This window comes from Hyaena hyaena, unplaced genomic scaffold (assembly GCF_003009895.1).
Source record: "Hyaena hyaena isolate Hyena2069 unplaced genomic scaffold, ASM300989v1 scaffold_99, whole genome shotgun sequence".
Taxonomy (NCBI): Eukaryota; Metazoa; Chordata; class Mammalia; order Carnivora; family Hyaenidae; genus Hyaena; species Hyaena hyaena.
In genome coordinates this window covers 3,387,072-3,407,105 of record NW_024080731.1, presented here as the reverse complement: position 1 = coordinate 3,407,105, position 20,034 = coordinate 3,387,072, and the positions used below count along the sequence as shown (strand labels likewise).

The window sequence follows — 20,034 nt, the reverse complement described above, 5'->3', positions numbered from 1 at the left end:
ACATCTTCTTGATCCATTCATCTGTTGATGGACACTTAGGCTCTTTCCATGTTTTAGCTATTGTGGAGAGTGCTGCTATGAACATTGGGGTACATGTGCTTCTATGCCTCAGCATTTCTGTATCCCTTGGGTAAATTCCTAGCAGTGCTATTGCTGGGTCCTAGGGGAGTTCTATTGTTAGTTTCCTGAGGAACCTCCACACTGTTTTCCAGAGGGGCTGTACCAGTTTTGATAGTCCTTAATTTTATCCAGTACTTTATATAACTATACTTATAACCAAATAACACTTCATTAGTTACTGGTAGTTTGATATGAAAATGCAGTTAAGTTACTAAACAATTATTTTTCCTCCTGTATTCCCAAGCTTTAGTTTATAAAAGAAACGTCAATAGAAAGTCAGAAAGCAGCCCCAGGGAATCTAACATAATGAGGAGAAACTCATTATTTTATGTTTTTTACTTGGAAGTTTAAATCATCTTAATAGTAATTATGTTCTCAACAAAATGCATAAGCTATTCACCATAACCATTTCTGCAAACTCTAAGCTTCACTTTGTCCTATGAACATCTTTTAAAGATACAGATGTAGATAGTATCACACTAACCTCACCACACAATTCCCAAGGTAACTAAGAAATTGGATGACAGTGTGATATAGTAGCCATAAGGTAAAAGGGGAAACATATTATTAAGTAGCTTGATAGCAGAATAATATATCAAAGTGTGTCAGTTTGGATAAAAGCATTCATCCATTTTCTAGTAGATACTTGAGGACATGAAAAGTTATATTTGTAAGGTTTCTGTATAACCAGCTCTCTGAAAACACCCTGCTTGACTGGGTGTCTCTCCAGAAATTTCTTGATAAAGTCTTTCCCTTCCAGTTTCCTGAACACTATGAAAAAGGGAATCGGTATTTACTGATGATAATTATGAAAAAATTTTATAATATGCATGGGTAGAATCACTATCAGTATAAAAGCTTGGTTGCTTTCTTATGTACCAAGCTAGGGAAATATTATAAAGCCTAAGGGTCTACATCATTTTGTGTCTAGTATTTTAAGATGTTAAATAATAAGTATTTACCTTTTCTTGAGAAGTCATTAGATTAGGAGTTATGGAAAGAAAGGTAAAATACACAGATTTCAATTTTAACATAAACTTAAAGCTCTGTGAAAGATACTGTGTTCTTTCATCCATCTGCATCTAAGGTCAATTGAGGTCATAAATGAAGCATAAATAAATCATAGTGTGGATGGACAGGCTGGGTGGCTGGGGGTACACTATTGAGGTATCATATTGCTAATCTGTATGTGGTAGTTTTATTGTATTCCTATAGTCATATACTTAACTGGCCAATGGATAAGAGTTCATTATATTCATTTTCTAAGAAACTTCAGGAACAACTTGTCTACATACAAAATGTTGTAGTTCGGACAGTGCATTTTAAAATACCTCCCAGAGAGCTTAAAATAAGACTTCTCTAAAATTTTTCACAAGTGCTAAAATGAACTTTGATGTATTTTTAAGTCATACCCACTGGTTCTTCCTCCTCCCACTTGTGGAAGGAAGATTAAATTTGATCATTGTAGAAAGATGGAGTCCAGTCCCTTAAATCCTCATTTTCTCAGAATTCGCATTTTGTAAGAAGTCTAAATCTTCTCCATAGGGCTTGACACAAGTATCACTAACTAGTAAATACAAATACTTGCATTTATGTCACAAGAAAACCCGATTCCATACAATCAGTTCCACTCAACAAACAATTTTTAAGTGCCTACAATTGTCATGATTCTGTATTGGATACAATGGCATATACAAAAATTAGTAGGACACAGATGTCCTAATATTTAGTATAGAAGAGGACAGTAAGTTTTTCAACTTCTTTCAGATGTGCAAAGACAGATTACATTTTGTTCAGGTCTAATCCCTCATGGATCCCAAAGTATAGTCAAATCAGGTGTTGGTTTGCATGGATGCCATGAAGGTTGAAACAAACAAACAAACAAAAAAGAAATTAGCTAATTTCACTGTCATTAGGAGCAAGGGAATAGTTGGTTGTCATGATGTACAGACATGGATGCAAGATTAAATAGAAAAGTAAGGTGAAACTGTAGAAGAAAAGGGAAGACATATAATACAATAGAAAAGAAAGCTCAAACAGGGGCACCTGGAAGGCTTAGTCAGTAAAGCGTCCGACTTCGACTAAGGTCATGATCTCATGGTTCGTGGGTTCGAGCCCCGTGTTGGGCTCTGTGCTGACAGCTCAGAGCCTGGAGCCTGCTTCAGATTCTGTGTCTCCCTCTCTCTCTGACCCTCCCTTGCTCATGCTGTCTCTCTCAGAAATAAATAAAAACATTAAAAAAAAGAAAGCTCCAACAAAAGGAAATGAATTTTGATTTCCTGAGGTCTCAGGTAATGGCAGGCAAATCAAGATTTAATTTTACTTGCTTGGGAAAATTAGAATGAATATTAAAAGGTGGCAGGGGAGAAGGAAGAAGGGGAAAAAAAGGACGAAACACTGAATATAGTTCCTAGAAAAACTGGGAAGCATTACTCATTCTGACCACATAATAGATTGTTTAACAAAGAAAACTGTATCTTAAGCTTTGTATACCTAAAGGTTTGTTTATTGGGTAAGTAATCACTTTCAAATGTAATGGGTACCTTCCATTTCAGAGAATCTCTTAGCAACTACAGCTTTTCATTTTGGAGCCTAAATTGTTCCTTTGGTTGTGGTAGGTTTGGCAAATACTTTAAGCAGAGTCTGGGCCAGAATTTTGTCATTATATAAATTCATGATTTAAAAATTCTAGTATTGCCAAACATTTTTTGTTATATACTTCAGTGCCATCCCAAATTCCATGAAGTCATTCAGTTTTTGATAAATAACACAAAGTAGACTATCGTTAACACCATAGTGAGTGAAGTTTTTAATTTGAGCACACATAAATTGGACTAATTCTCTTTGGGTTTGCCAATTAGACTGCATTTAAGAAACATGGCAAGTTGTTGGTGGATCAAAGCAGAGATGATTGGCAGATGAGAAGAACACACTGATTATCATGTCTTATTAGTAACCTGTAAAGTGAGAGTGTTTTCTTCCATAACACAGCACTGGAAGTGCAAAACATTATTGACCATTTATTTTATTTTCTTGGTAGATATGCTCTGCTGTACAGCACTAGATTTTTAAACTGACCATTTATCTGCCTAGTGGAAGTTGATTATTAAGTAGTGAAGAATTTTGCAAGCCAGATATATAACATTGGTCATTTGAAACTGGCCATAATAAGAGTATTTACACAACAGAAATCAGCAAATGCTACCAGTCAGGGCTTCTGTTTTGTTCTGTTTTGTCTGTTTGTTTTGGAGAGCTGGTTACTAATTATTTACCAGGACACCACTCTTGCTATACTGTTCTGTGCCTCACTCACCATGTTCTGCTGACACTGGTTTTGCCTATTTTTCCAACATGGAGACTTGTTCCCCTCAGCTTAAGATCTTTGCCCTTGCTGTTCTCTTTGTCTGGATCCTCTTTCCTCTGGCTTTTCATAAGGTTTTCTCTTTCTTAACATTCAGGTTTCATTCTAAACGTCACCTTTCCAGAGAGGCTTTCCAAGACTGTCTTAATCAAAGGACCACCATATATAACTCAATATCATCAACCTTGGGTCTGTAACCTAGAATAGCATCTTCAAAGTGTGCTCCACGGGGCCCCTGAGTGGCTCAGTTGGTTAAACGTCTGGCGCTCGGTTTCAGCTCAGGCCATGATCTTATGGTTCATGAGTTCAAGCCCCGCATCCGGCTCTGTGCTGACACTTGTGGAGCTTGCGTAGGACTCTCCCTCTCCGCCCCCCTCTCTCTTTGTCTCCCTTGCTTGTGCTCTCTCTCTAAAAATAAATAAAGAAGCTTTAAAAAAGTTATACGCTTTTATATCAGTTAGTTTGTATCTGATTGCAAGTCTCAGAAAACTAAATAGTAAAGCGTGTATTTCTCTTAGGCAAGAATCATAGGCTTACACGGTTGAAAGGCTAATACAACAGCTCAGTGGTGGCATCAAGGACGAGGCCCCTTTCTTTTTTCTGCTCCACCTTCCTTAGCATGTGAAGGTTTTCTGCATGATCCCAAAATGGGAAAAGAGGAAAGGTACAAAGACCAAATTGCTGAAGGCATATGCCAGCAGTTTGTCCATTTATAAAAAGACTTCCTGGAAGCCATACCCAGTGCCTTTACACTTAAAACAATTGGCCAGATGACAAGAGTCTGGAAAGAAAAGTATTTTTGCTTTCCAGCTTTTATAGTAGAAGGCAAGGGACATGAGGATTTTATATGGCTTTAGAGTAGATAATTCATATTGTTTGCCACAGTACCCAAAAATGTTTATGGAATTAGTGGACAATATTGTTTAAATGACCCAGCTCTATCTTCATCCAAGTTCCAGATTCAGATGAGTCATAGGTCAGATTCCGCAATCTAAATGTCAGTCAAGTTAATAAAAATTCATCATAAAGGAAAAAGAAAATGATAATTTGATTATTACAGATTACTGGAAGCTCATGCCATTTAAGTTTCAATATTTTCTTTGTTTTGGTTGTAATGTCCAACCTATCTTAAAGGAAATTTTTCCAAAATATGTTACCTTGCGAACAAAGATACCAGAGACACCACCACAAACATGAACCCTACAAAAGATACAAAGACTCTAAACCCACATATTTCAATAATAACACTGAATGTAAATGGGCTGAATGCTCCAATCAAAAGACATAGGGTAGCAGAATGGATTAAAAAACAAAATCCATCTATATGCTGTCTACAAGAAACTCATTTTAGACGGGAAGATACCTTCAGATTAAAAGTAAGGGGATGGAGAAATATATATCATGCTACAGGAAATCAAAAGAAAGCCGGAGTAGCGATACTTATATCAGACAAACTGGACTTTAAATTAAAGACAATCACAAGAGATGAAGAAGGGCACTACATAATAATTACAGGGTCCATCCATCAGGAAGAACTAACAATCATAAATGTCTACGCACCGAATATGGGAGCACCTAAATATCTAAAACAATTAATCACAAACAGAAACAAGCTTATAGATAAGAATGTGCTAATAGCAGGGGACTTTAATACTCCGCTTACAGCAATGGATAGGTCAACCAGACAGAAAATCACTAAAGAAATAATGGACTTGAAAGACACATTGGACCAGATGGATCTGACGGATATATTTAGAACTTTACATCCTGAGGCCAGGGAATTTACTTTCTTCTCAAGTGCGCATGGCACATTCTCCAAGATAGATCACATACTGGGACATAAAGCAGCCCTCAATAAATATAAAAGAATAGAGATCATACCATGCACACTGTCAGATCACAATGCTTTGAAACTTGAAATCAATTACAGGAAGAAGTCTGGAAAACCGCCAAAAACATGGAGGTTAAAGAACACCCTTCTAAAGAATGAATGGGCCAATCAGGCAATTAGAGAGGAAATTAAAAAATATATGGAAACAAATGAAAATGAAAACACAACAATTCAAAATCTATGGGATGCGGCCAAGGCAGTCCTAAGAGGAAAGTACATTGCTCTCCAGGCCTATTTCAAGAGATTAGAAAAAGCACAAGTCCAAAATCTAACAGCTCACCTAAAGGAGCTAGAGGCAGAGCAACAAGAACGCCCTAAACCCAGTAGAAGAAGAGAAATAGTAAAAATTAGAGCAGAAATAAACAACATAGAGACCAAAGAAACAATTGAACAGATCAATGAAACCAAGAGTTGGTTTTTTGAAAAAGTAAACAAAATTGACAAACCTCTAGCCAGGCTTATCAAAAAGAAAAGAGAGAGCACCCAAATAGACAAAATTATGAATGAAAATGGACTTATTACAACCAACCCCTCAGAAATACAAGCAATTATCAGGGAATACTATGAAAAATTATATGCCAACAAATTGGACAACTTAGAAGAAATGGACAAATTCCTAAACACACACTCACTACCAAAATTCACACGGGAAGAAATAGAAAACCTGAACAGACCCATAACGAGTGAAGAAATCGAATCAGTGATCAAAAATCTCCCAACAAATAAGAGCCCTGGACCTGATGGTTTCCCTGGGGAATTCTACCAGACATTTAAAACAGAATTAATCCCAATTCTTCTCAAGCTATTCCAAAAAATAGAAGTCGAAGGAAAACTCCCGGACTCATTTTATGAAGCCAGCATCACTCTGATTCCCAAGCCAGACAGAGATCCAACAAAAAAAGAGAACTATAGGCCAATATCCTTGATGAATACGGATGCAAAAATTCTCAACAAGATCCTTGCAAATCGAATCCAGCAGCATATCAAAAGAATCATCCACCAAGATCAAGTGGGATTCATTCCTGGGTTACAGGGCTGGTTCAACATTCGCAAATCAATCAATGTGATCCATCATATCAATAAAAGAAAAGATAAAAACCATATGATCCTGTCAATAGATGCAGAAAAAGCATTTGACAAAATACAGCATCCCTTCTTAATAAAGACTCTCGAGAAAGTTGGGATAGAAGGAACCTACTTAAACATCATCAAAGCCATCTATGAGAAGCCTTCAGCTAACATCATCCTCAACGGGGAAAAACTGAGAGCTTTCCCCCTGAGATCAGGAACACGACAGGGATGTCCACTCTCACCACTGTTGTTTAACATAGTGCTGGAAGTCCTAGCATCAGCCATCAGACAACAAAAGGAAATCAAAGGCATCAGAATTGGCAAAGAGGAAGTCAAACTTTCACTCTTCGCAGATGACATGATACTCTACATAGAAAACCCGACAGACTCCACCAGAAGCCTACTAGAACTGATCCAAGAATTCAGCCAAGTTGCAGGGTACAAAATCAACGTACAGAAATCGGTTGCATTTTTATACACCAATAATGAAGCAACAGAAAGAGAAATCAAGAAACTGATCCCATTCACAATTGCACAAAAAACCATAAAATACCTCGGAATAAACCTAACCAAGGATACAAGAGATCTGTATGATGAAAACTATAGAAAACTTATGAAGGAAATTGAAGAAGACACAAAGAAATGGAAAAACATTCCATGCTCATGGATAGGAAGAATAAATATAGTTAAGATGTCATTACTACCTAAAGCACTCTACACATTCAATGCAATTCCAATCAAAATTGCACCAGCATACTTCTCAAAACTAGAACAAACTATCCAAAAATTTGTATGGAACCACAAAAGACCCCGAATAGCCAAAGTAATACTGAAAAATAAAACCAAAACGGGAGGTATCACCATCCCAGACTTCAGCCTCTACTACAAAGCTGTCATCCTCAAGACAGTATGGTATTGGCACAAAAACAGACACATAGACCAATGGAACAGAATTGAGAACTCAGAAGTGGACCCAAAAGTATACAGCCAACTGATCTTTGACAAAGCAGGAAAGAATATCCAATGGAAAAAAGACAGCCTTTTTAACAGATGGTGTTGGGAGAACTGGACAGCAACATGCAGAAGAATGAAACTAGATCATTTTCTCACACCATGCACAAAAATCAACTCAAAATGGATAAAGGACCTGAACGTGAGACAGGAAACTATCAACACCCTAGAGGAGAAAGCAGGAAACAACCTCCTTGACCTCCACCGCAGCAACTTCTTACTTGACACATCCCCAAAAGCAAGGGAATCAAGAGCAAAAATAAACTGTTGGGACCTCATCAAGATTAAAAGCTTCTGCACAGCCAAGGAAACAACCCAGAAAATTAATAGGCAACCAACGGAATGGGAAAAGATAGTTGCAAATGACATATCAGATAAAGGGTTAATATCCAGAATCTATAAGGAACTCACCAAACTACACGCCCGAAAAACAAACAACCCAGTGAAGAAATGGGCAGAAGACATGAACAGACACTTCTCCAAAGAGGACATCCAGATGGCCAACAGACACATGAAACGATGCTCAGCATCCCTCCTCATCAGGGAAATACAAATCAAAACCACACTGAGATACCACCTCACGCCAGTCAGAGTGGCTAAAATGAGCAAATCAGAGAACTCTAGATGCTGGCGAGGATGTGGAGAAACGGGCACCCTCCTACACTGTTGGTGGGAATGTAAACTGGTACAGCCCCTCTGGAAAACAGTGTGGAGGTTCCTCAGGAAACTAACAATAGAACTCCCTTATGACCCAGCAATAGCACTGCTAGGAATTTACCCAAGGGATACAGAAATGCTGAGGCATAGGAGCACATGTACCCCAATGTTCATAGCAGCACTCTCCACAATAGCTAAAACATGGAAAGAGCCTAAGTGTCCATCAACAGATGAATGGATCAAGAAGATGTGGTTTATCTATACCATGGAATACTACATGGCAATGAGAAACAATGAAATCTGGCCATGTGTAGCAACATGGATGGACCTTGAGGGTGTTATGCTGAGCGAAATAAGTCAGGCAGAGAAGGACAAATATCATATGTTTGCACGTATAGGAGGATTAGGAGGAACTTGACGGAGGAACAAGGGGGAGAAGAAGGGCGGAAATGGTGGGGGAAAGGGAGAGAGGCAAACCATGAGAGACTCCTGAATGCTGACAAAAACTGAGGACTGATGGATGTGGGGGGAGGGGGGGATGGGCATGGAGGAGGACACTTGTGGGGATGAGCACTGAGTGTTATGTGGAAACTAATTTGACAATAAACTATTTGTAAAAAAAATAAATAAATAAAACGGCATTTAGAAAGCAAAAAAAAAAATATGTTACCTTGCTATCATGAGGCAGCTGATGATTTGATCACTTTTCAATTATCAAAATATGTTATCAGTATGAACATATTGATTACAACATAATATATTGAAGGGTCACCTTCTGAGACTTTGTGTAGTGCTATTTGCCCCCAGCAAATGGCCCATGATGCTATGTAAAAAAATTTTTTTAATGTTTATTTATTTTTGAAAGAACGAGAGCACAAGTAGGGAAGGGGCGTAGAGACACACACACACACACAAAATCTGAAGCAGGCTCCAGAAACTGAGCTGTCAGCACAGAGCCCAATGCAGGGCTCAAACCCACAAACCGCAAGATCATGACTTGAGCAGAAGTCAGACGCTTAACCGACTGAGCCACTCAGGCGCCCCTACCTTTCTTTTATTTCTAATCCCTTTTCTCTGCCAGAATAGAGAAATAAATAAGAGAGCACAGGCACTGCGGTCAAACACATATGGTTTTGGATCCCAGCCCTGTCATTTACTAGTTGTATTGCCTTGAGCCAGATAATTCATCTTTCCAAGCCTTAGTTGTTTGTTCTTTATCTTTAAGTACACAGTGAAAACAATAGTAATTCTTTTATATATTTATGAGGATATTACAAAAGGATACAAGCAGGGTAAATAAGCCCTGAATAAATGATGACCATTACCTCACTGTGTTCTGGATCACATATAAAACTGTCAGTAGTAACCTGAAGAATGCCTCTGTAATAGGCTTCCTGCATCAGCCCCATCTGGAAGAACTAGTGAAAGAGCAAATTTCAAGGCTCAACCTTCAATGTCCTTTTTATGTCAATTTTTAATAATAAATGGTCCAGGGTTAAATTTTTTTTGTTGACTGAAACTTGAGAACCACTGCTTTCAGCCCCCAAGGATTTGTTGATCAGATTACCTTAATCTCTGTTAACAACCTTGGGGAAGTGCGGGGAGTGATTTTAAGAATATGGATTCCTGAGTCACATCTCAGTGTAGCCCAGATTCTAGAGCCGTGTCACTGAGATTCACATCTTAACTCTACAACTTACTGTTTCCCTGGGGAAGGCATTTTAACTATATTGGTCACAGTTTCCTTTTCTGTAAATTGAGGGAGTGCTGTTAGGAAGAGTAAAATGTTGTGTGGACAGGCTTAATGAGTGATGGGCATTAAGGAGGGCACCTATTGGGATGAGCACTCGGTGTTGTATTTAAGTGATGAATTACCGGGTTCTACTCCTGAAACTAATACTATGCTGTATGTTACCTAGCTTGAATTCAAATAAATATTTTTTTTTAAAAAGGGGAGTAACATGTTTAAATAAATGCCGTACTAAATACTATGTATAATAGATATTAATATTATAAGTAACATTGCTGTTTAAAATCCCCAGGGTGTATCTTGAGATTCCATATCAGTGATTCTCAATATGACTATACATTGTAATCATCGAGGAGCTCTGCAGATCCTTAAGTCTAGGCCATACCCCAGAACAATGAAAGCAGAAATATATGTAGGTATGATCTAAGTATGTGCTTTTTTTCCCCCCCAGTGCTCCCAGCTGACTGCAGTGGGTAGCCAAGACTGGGAACCACTCCTCCTTGTCATTTAAAAGCTCTCCAGGTGATTCTGATGATCAGTGAATACTCTCTGAAAGAGGTCTACTGGTAAATGGACTAGGGGTTAATCTTTATTGAGGGAGGAAAGATTAAGAGATCAGCCTCTGACCAGGAAAGCCTGCAGAGCACAGAGCTATTATAAAAGTACTGAATGTTGAAGGAAAAGCTGCTAAAAGAAAAGCTGTGAATGGAATAAAAATAAAAGGCACCAGGTTTAGAATCACTTAGATCCGGACTCCTGGCCCAGATCTCTTGTTTGTTAATGAGATTCGTAAAGCTCTCTAGAAGCCTCAATTTTCTCATTGCAAAATGTGGATATTTACTACCACATAAAGGTTGTTGTAAGGAGAAAATGGGTTAAAAATGTAAAGCTCTTAGTATACAATGCCCCCTACTTTGTAGACATTAAATAAAAGTTTACTGTTATTGTTGCTTTTAAAAGTAAGGACTATCGGTACACCTGGGTGACTCAGTCGGTTAAGCATCCAACTTCAGCTCAAGTCATGATCTTGCAGTTCTCAAGTTTAGACCCATGTCAAGCTCTGTGCTGACAGCTCAGAGCCTGGACCCTGCTTCGGATTCTGTGTCTCCCTTTCTGTCTGCCTTTCCCCCGCTCTTGCTCTCTCACTGTGTCTCTCGGTAATAAATAAATGTTAAATTTTTTTATAAAATTTTTAAAACATTTTTTATTATCGAGAGACAGAGAGACAGAGCATGAGCATGTGAGGGGCAGAGAAAACAGAAGACACAGAATCCGAAGTAGCCTCCAGGCTCTGAGCTGTCAGTACAAAGTCCGTCATGGGGCTCAAATTCACAAACCGCAAGATCATGACTTGAGCAGAAATCGGATGCTTAACAGACTCATGCCACCCAGGCATCCCAACATTAAAAAATTAAAAAAGAGGAAATGAAGATTATTGTACGTCTAAAGTTAACAACACCGGAAACAACAGATTTTGGGAGATGTGGAAAAACAGGAATCCTTTTACACTGCTGGGAATGCAAACCAGTGCAGCCACTCTGGAAAATGGTATGGAAGTTCTCCAAAAAGTTAAAAATAGAACTTCCCTATGACCCAGTACTTGCACCACTAGATATTTCCCCAAAGGATACAAAAATACTAATTTGAAGGGATATATGCACCCCGATGTTTATGACAGCATTATCTACAGTAGCCACATTACAGAAAGAGCCCAAATGTCCATTGACTGATGAATGGACAGAGAAGATGTGTGTGTGTGTGTGTGTGTGTGTGTGTGTACGTGTACTACTCAGCCACTAAGAAGAATGAAGGCCTGGAATTTGCAATGACTTGGGTGGAGCAAGAGAGTATGAGGCTAAGTGAAATAAGTCAGTTAGGGGAAGAGAAATACCATGATTTCACTCATATGTGGAATTCAAGAAATAAAACAAATGAACATGGTGGGGTGGGGGAGGAAACCAAGGAAGAGATTCTTAACTACAGAGAACAAAGTGACAGTTACTGGAGGGGAATGGGTAGGGAGATGGGCTAAATGAGGGATGGGGATTAAGGAGGGCACTTACGATGAGCCCTGGGTTTTGTATGTAAATGATGAATCACCAAGTTGTACATTTGAAGAAAAAAGACGGTAATAACATTGCTTGGTGACACATGTTAACTGCACTTACTGTGATGAGCACTGAGTAGCATGTGTAATTCAAGAATCAATATGTTTTATGCCCAAAACTAATATCACACTGCAAGTTAATTATATTTCAGTAAAAATTACATTAGTTAAAAGAAAAAAGTGAAGTTTAATGAAATCCAGAGTATAAGAAAGAGTGAGGAGCCAAGGGTAATACCCCAGCACTTTTGAGGTAATGAGATAAATAATGGGGGGATAAACCTGAGAATTGGTGGGCCAGACGAGGGGTGGGTTTCTGGAAAACATTCTGCGATCTTGCTTTCATAGTTTGTCTTGCAGCCTCCCCGTCCATCTCTAATATTCCTCCTAGCCTGAGCTAAACTAGTGAACCCAAATTTCTATATTAGTAACCAAATTTGGTAGGACAGTTTCATAAAATATGTTCAAGGAGGTTCCGGATAAGAACATTGTGGGGACTCATAACAAAACTATGAACAGTTTATTGCATTAGTTTTAAGAACAAGCATTTTGCTGACTCAAAAACTTCTTTTGCTCCCTTTCAGATCCTGGCCTTGCAGGTTTCTGGTACTTTTACAGAGCTAAAGGAAATCAGAATTACTTTGAAAACCCCAGTCTCGTGTCCAGTTTATCACTCACCACCTCTTTGCAGCACCAGCCAAGTCTGGGCTGGAGGGATCTTATTTCTCCCACTTTGGGTTCTTAGGCTTCTTTTGGCGTTTGCCAACTGCTGTATATCCTGTGAACTCATACTTCTCGATTCTCTTGGGTGGGTACCAACAAGATGGTTCAGGCTCCAGTGGCCTCTGCTGTCCAGTTCTCTCCCTCTGATCAGATAGGCATAGGTGACAGGCAGACCGCCAAGTCCATTGCATTACCTGTCCAACAGGGAAAGATTCTAGTCTCCCTTCGTTCAAGCACCCCCGGTGGCTACCATTGGTTCTATTGTGAACACTTCTCAGTGGTCAGAAGGGAAGCAAAGACTTAGTACTCTGACCCAAATTAATGATGTAACACTTCTCCATGAATTTTCTTTCATCTCACAATTACTTCTTAATTAGGACTGGAAAAGGCCTTCTGTGTAATGTGACAGAGTTGACCCAGCCTTTAAATAGGATGTGCCTGGTTTCCTTGATCGCTTTTTTTGAATAATATATCTTACCTTTGAATGGTCATAGGAATCTGAAGCTTAAACAAACAAACAAACACAAATCATGATGACTGTATCTCAGTCCTATAGATTTTGATTTAATTAGTGTGGGGTAGCAGCCTTGTTTAAAAACTCAGGTGATTCTAGTGATAGCCTTTGCTAAGGAACACTGTTGTAGAATAGGGTGGTACTTAACACTAATTACTTTGATCCATGAGCTTTTATCGGTCATTCTGAGACCTTTGGAAAAAACCCATTTAGTGTTACACAGGGTATTAAAGAATAATGAAAGATCATTTTATTTACTTTCTCAACAAATGGGGTCTGTGAACCGACAACTTTGGAATCACTTGAAGTGTTTGTTTAAAAGGCAAATTCCTAGGCCTTACTTTCACCACCTTCTGAATTAACCTCTCTAAAGTAGAGGTGGGGGGGAAGGGGTCAGGAACATACATTTTAGTAATTTCCCCCAGGTGACTGTTAAGCATATTCATGGTTTAGAGCCATTAATCTGTACCAGAACTCTTCAACCCGGACTGCACATTAGAATCACATAGGGGCCATAAAGATACCCATGTCCAAATAGACCAATGGTTCTCAACCTTGGCTGTACTTTAGTATCACCTGGAGGGTTTTCAAGAGTCTCATGCCCAGGCCTCACTCTGCCAATCACATCAGAATCTCTGGGATGGGACCTGAGCATCTATGGTTTTTCCAACTCCCTAAGTGATACCAATCTACAGCCAAGGTTGAGAACCAATGTTCTGAATATTCTGGTTTAATTTGGGGGGGGGGGATGAGTTGCAGGTGTTAATAACATTTAAATGTACCTCAGATGATTGTAATGTGCAGCCAAAGTTGAGAACTCCTAAATACTCCGCTTGGTGTCATTTTCAGCTGTTCTGAACTTCCCTCAGTGTGGTTACTCAGCGCCCTTTGGCCTAGAGATAGAGGCTTGCCTCCTTCCCCCACACCAGATCCATGCCAGTCTTGACCAAGGTGCATAGTGATCTGGAGGTTTAGTACCACAAGAAGCTGTGTATCCACCTAGACATAAACCTCTAACCCCTGACTTTCTGAGTTAGTTTCATTAATTAATCCATCACTCATTCTTTAAGTGTATTAAGCACCTAATATTTGTCAGGTACTCTGCATTGAACAATGGATACAATGACAAATAAGATATTCTTCCTGACACCTCAGTAAGCTTATGGATTTGGAAGGGTAAAGGAGGGGGATATATATGCAAACAGAGGTATAGCAGAGAGTAGTTTTTATTACAGTGAATGAATGAAAAAGAGAAATGTGGAACACAGACATGATGGCAACTTATCTGCTTTGGAGAATCAGGAAAGACATGTCTAAGGAGATGCTATTTAAGCCAAGTCTTCCATACATAATTTAAAACACCTTCCATGATACGAGTTCTTTCCACTTCCTCTCTTGCTACTCTTGCCCTGTTTCGATTTTAGCCTACCTAACTCTTTTCAGTTCTCTGAATGCCCTACACTCTCTTGACAAGACTTCAATCTGCATCGATTTGCCTAAAACTCTTCCCATTTTCCGCACCTGCACCTCCTACCTAGGATTCTGTTTAGCTATTACTTCCATGAAGAAGTCCTTCCTGACCTCCTGAGTTATGATAAATGTCTTTGTTATACATTCATGCACTATCCTTAAATGATTCTTTTATAAGACATGCCCACTTTATTGCATTTCTGTGACCCCTGCAACCTATAAAGTTCATGAAAGTGACAGCAACCAGCTGTCTCCTTTACCACTATGTCCCATTCAGACCACAGTGTCTGGCATTATTGGATGAATGAATTAACCCAGGAACAAAGGATGATATGTGCAAAGCCATACAGGTATGGAAATCTGTGGCATGTCCTAGAACAACGAATATTTTGGATGGCCAAAGTATAGAATGGGCAGGAGGAGGTTTCTAGAGATGATTCTGGAGAGGATGGTTGTTAAGGGCCTTGTATGTAACCCTGCATGGTCTGAACTTCACCCTGCAGGCAGTGGGAAGTCAGAGAAGGTATTATGTGGGGAAGTATAGTAATGAAGTTTATTATTCAGGATAGTCACTCTGGTAACAAGGTGGAGGGTGGAATGAACAAAAAAGGCGAACTTAGAAAACAGTTGGGAGATGTGCCAGTAATAAGGTGAAAAATAATAGAGGCTTTTCTGAACTAATCAAGCAAAAGGGCTCCATTCAAAAGGGATATTTGAGATAGAACTACAGCTCTTACTGACTAACTAAATGTGGGGGTGAATGTGAAAGATGATGTCTAGCTTGGAGGACAGGCTGGGCGGAGATGCTATTAATGGAGTTATGGAATATGGGAAGAGAAGAACTAGTTTCACAAAAAAAAATAAAGAGCTCAGTTTGTGACAGTTGAGAGTTCCATATACCTATAGACAGCTAGACAGTCTTTTGTGAAGTTAGAAATGCATACGTTCTTAGCTTGGTAACTTATTGATTGTGGATACGGCTGGTATTGTCCAATTGACTGTGTTGACTTCTGGTTTATGTACAAAAAGACAAACTTTTCAAATTGGCAAAGTTGTGTTGATTTCATGATTTTTGCTTCATTGGGCCACAATTGGCAATCAGTTGGCAATACTTCAAAGGAAAGTCTCCATTAAAGTCACTCACTGGTTATTTTCTTTGATTAGATACATATATGTATGCCAACCCCACCCAAATTCTAAATCATTCTAAAAATGATTTTATTATAAATAGCAATGCTGTTATATTTCTTTTTCATTTGATTGTGAGTTCAGAAAGGAAGTGTGTCTTAACCCTTCCACATAATCTTAGTGCCAGGTCTAATGGGAACAGAAATTAGAAGATGGATGGATGGATGGATGGATGGATGGATGGACGTATGGATGGAGGGATGGATGAATTTATAATCTGGCAGGGATATGGGGAGCTTCCTGGAGGTAATCACTTAGAAACTGAAAACCTTCCATCTTAAACATAAATGCCTAAGTGACCTTGCACTTAGTTATTGACTACAACAGATAGAAGAGATCATCATACTTTATTTTATTTTATTTTTTTTAATGTTTTTTATTTATTTCTAGGAGACAGAGAGAGAGAGACAGCATGAGCAGGGGAGGGTCAGAGAGAGAGGGAGTCACAGACTGAAACAGGCTCCAGGCTCCGAGCTGGCAGTCAGCACAGAGCCCGACGCGGGGCTCGAACCCACGAACCGCGAGATCATGACCTAAGCGAAAGTCGGACGCTTAACCGACTAAGCCACCCAGGCGCCCCCATCATACTTTATTTTTAAAATGGCCTTTTATCATATCATTTTTCTCTAGGCACTACAAAACCATCCTGGGAATTTTAAAGCTATGGGTATAAAAGACAATGTTTCTTGATACATTAACCTTTGATATTGTCCATCAAAAGAGGATCATTTAACTTATTATTGAAAAATTTTTTTTGCTTGGTACTGTTCTTCGAAGCTCTTGTAGGTGGGTACATAATCAGATTATTATTTTAGGAAGATAAATTTAGGGACCATAGGAAGAGTCTGGAGGAGAAGAAGTGACTCTATTTGGACAGAGAGGAGATGATGATAAGGGCTTGGAATGATAATAGTTACATGGAGAGAGCCCATTAATTAATTAATTAATTCATTAAATATTTATTCATTGTATTATATGATGGGGATGCGAAGGTTACTCAACATAGAGTTTGGATAAAAGTTTAAACTGTAAGAGTTTATAGATAAACATATATTATACTAATAAATGTAAAATTGCAGATGTGATAAATGTGGTATGGGAAAGGAAAAGTCACACTGAAAACATCTCAGAGGTAAAATTGACAGGATTTCTTTGGTTATTGGGGTATCGATGAAAGGCACACTTCTTTTTCTTTCCTGATATAATATTCAAACTGATTTGTGTGACAGAGAACACGAATGAAATGCCATCAGAGGAGGTGTGCTCAGTGACTAATTGTGTAGAACAAATTAAAATGACTTTTTATCAAAAGATGAGGTCAATAAGCTATGAATTACAAGTTCTGATTTTGCAATTTATTGCACTTAGTTTTCATTGTACCATTCCATTGGAATGATGGTACTTTACTGATAAGATACAGTTGACTCTAGATCCCTCTGTTTTGATTTTTTTTTTCAGATGTTGCCAGAGCAATTGAATTACTGGAAAAGCTACAGGAATCTGGAGAAGTACCAGTGCACAAGCTACAATCCCTCAAAAAAGTGCTTCAGAGTGAGTTTTGTACTGCTATTCGAGAGGTATGACTAAAATTTTCATAACTATACTTAGCCATAGGTCTTCTGAATAGAAAAATGCCTTTTCCACAAAAACAGTTGAAATAGTTAAGATTGGAAATACGTCTTAGCTTTCTGTTTTTAGCTGCTTGGAAGATGATAAAATATAATTTAGCCTGCTAAATTCATAAATTAGATCCAGTCAAGATTTATACATTCATATAAAACCAACTGTTGACATTATGGTACCAATGAAGTCACTGCCTCAGCAGGTAACTGTTATTTACTTGTAGTCTAAAATTTTTAGTGGTCACATGAAGTCATATGGATATTCAGTTCAGAATAGTCATAATTAATGGAGGTTGTGCTTTTCTTAAAAGAACATTCAACTGAATCTTGGATAAATCGGAAAGAGTAACCACTTCTGATTAAGATTATAGTTATCCAAACATTATTGTCTAGTGTAATAATGGAAAATCTCTGAACAGACTGATATGCCCTTCCAGCAAGTCTTTGATGCTTTCCTCACTAGAGATTTTAAGAAGCTTAATGTAAAACAAGTGTGTAGAAATGAATGTTTGAATTTTGTATTGACCTGTGGAGGAACTGACTAGTCCACTAATTAATTGTTAACATAGAATTCATTTGAGATGTATACACCATATTCTTTATCGAGTAAAATAATATTTAGTAAGCTCATCATTTCTTCCCCACCAGGTACTAAGTAATAATTCCTTAGTTAGAGCCTGAAGTCCATAACTCCACCATATTTGCTCTGCTAGAAGTTGCCACTAATGAATTATCTACTGTCATCGTCTCCAAAACCAGTTGAACGCAGTGACTACCTGGAGAGTTTGTTGTAGCAAAGGACATACACTTGTCAAGGAATACTTGTTACCAACTTCCCTTCCTCTGTGCAACTCTATCTGTGGCCAAAGCACATATTTTTACTTCAACAATGATAATATATGAGTAGTCACTACACAGGAAAGACGTAGGTGGCTAAGACAGAGACATACAAATCTTCTCTCACTATAGATTTAAACAGTAGCCTATCCAGTGGGGTACAGTTTGGATTTTGCTGAGATTTGATTTAGACTGTGCTTGTGCTAAATCTTTATCAGGTAAAGTTGTTCACTATTAAATTTTTGTTTATAATGAACACATCTTAATAACCAGAATTATGTCTCCGAATTCTAATCTATGAATTTAACCAAAGGCTGAAAGGATATTTCTGAAAGTGTATGAGTTCTCAGCCACCATCTGCTCAGTGGGCAAGGTATAGATAGGTGGAAACCCCATGGCCTCTCTAAGTTCAATTCCTATAGTCACTCTGTAGATCAAAGTTAAATCCCCTACACACTCTTTTCTTCCTTCACAGAGTGCTTGTTACTCCCCTGAGATTTGATGGCCAAGTTTTCATTTTTAGATATTCTATCATCTCTCTTACTTTCCATAGAACTAACTAAAGGATAGGACACATCAAACGTATATCTCTGCTAACTGGGAATTTGGCATGTGAGCAATGCAAAGTCTCTACCTTCATGGAATCTACATTCCAGTGAGAAAATTATGATAAATAAATATTCAATAGAATGTCAGAGGGTGACAAAACTATGGAAACAAAAGAAGCAGGATTAGGACAAGTAGGAATAAAGCTCTATTAAGTTAGGGTGATAGGAAAATAACCTAATTGAAGTAACAGAACAAGTCACAAATATCAGTGGGATACAGTGTTCCAGGTGGAAGAAACCATAAGTACAAAACTCCAGAGTCAAGAATGATCTTAGTCCATGAAAGGAAGATCCCAAAAGCCAGAATGTCTGCAGTGAAATGAGCAAGATAGGCTTCCCCGAGGCAGCCAGAGAGCAGACCACATGAGGCCTTTCATGCCATTGTTCGGAGACTGGATTTCCTTCTAAGCATGATAGAAAGCCCTTGGAGAATTTTGCCTTGACCTGATTAGATTTTAAAAGGTCTTTCTGACTGCTGTGAGAATACAAGTGTGTGGGCAAGACAAGAAACAAGAGAGTCCAGTAACAAAATAATGAGTAGATCAAGTGAGAAATGTGGTGATGGCAGCTTGCGTGGTAATGGTTTAAGTTGTGGGAAATCGTCAGGTGTTTTTTGAGAGTAAAGTCAACAGAAATTGTTGATGCATTGGATGTATGGATGAGAGCAGGTCTCAATCTCCTTTTAGGTTTGGACTTCAACAATTGGATGAATGGTTACATAAGGAAATAGGTATCTTTGCATTTGGACCAAGTTTGGATAAGACTGTCCAAGAGTCCTGTTATGGACAGAGTAAGCTGACGATGCTTTTCCAACATCCAAGTAGAGTCTAACAGGCACCTGAGTCTGAAGCCTGAGGGAAACGTTGGGTCTGGAGATGTAAATGTAGTATAGATATCTGTTTAAATAAATCTACAGACCTTTTTCTTTATAGAGTTTACTAAGGAAAAAGAAAATAAGAGTAAAATAGAAAATAAATATGAAGACATTATATAGACATTATAAATATATTTGTATAAATATAAATGCTGTCTGTGGCAAAGTGTCCTATGTGCATCATTAGTAGTCCATGGAAATCTATAACTAAATTATGGGCAGTCCAGTAATTT

At 38.4% G+C, this 20,034-nt stretch overlaps 1 protein-coding gene across 1 annotated transcript in view; it reads left to right on the top strand.

The window, feature by feature from the left end:
* Positions 1 to 20,034, top strand: part of LIN7A (lin-7 homolog A, crumbs cell polarity complex component) — a 126,556-nt gene that overhangs the window by 26,535 nt on the left and 79,987 nt on the right. The window contains exon 3 of the mRNA XM_039235569.1: positions 17,319 to 17,437. Within this exon, the coding sequence (XP_039091500.1) occupies positions 17,319 to 17,437 (119 nt within the window). The remainder of the gene's footprint in view (positions 1 to 17,318; positions 17,438 to 20,034) is intronic.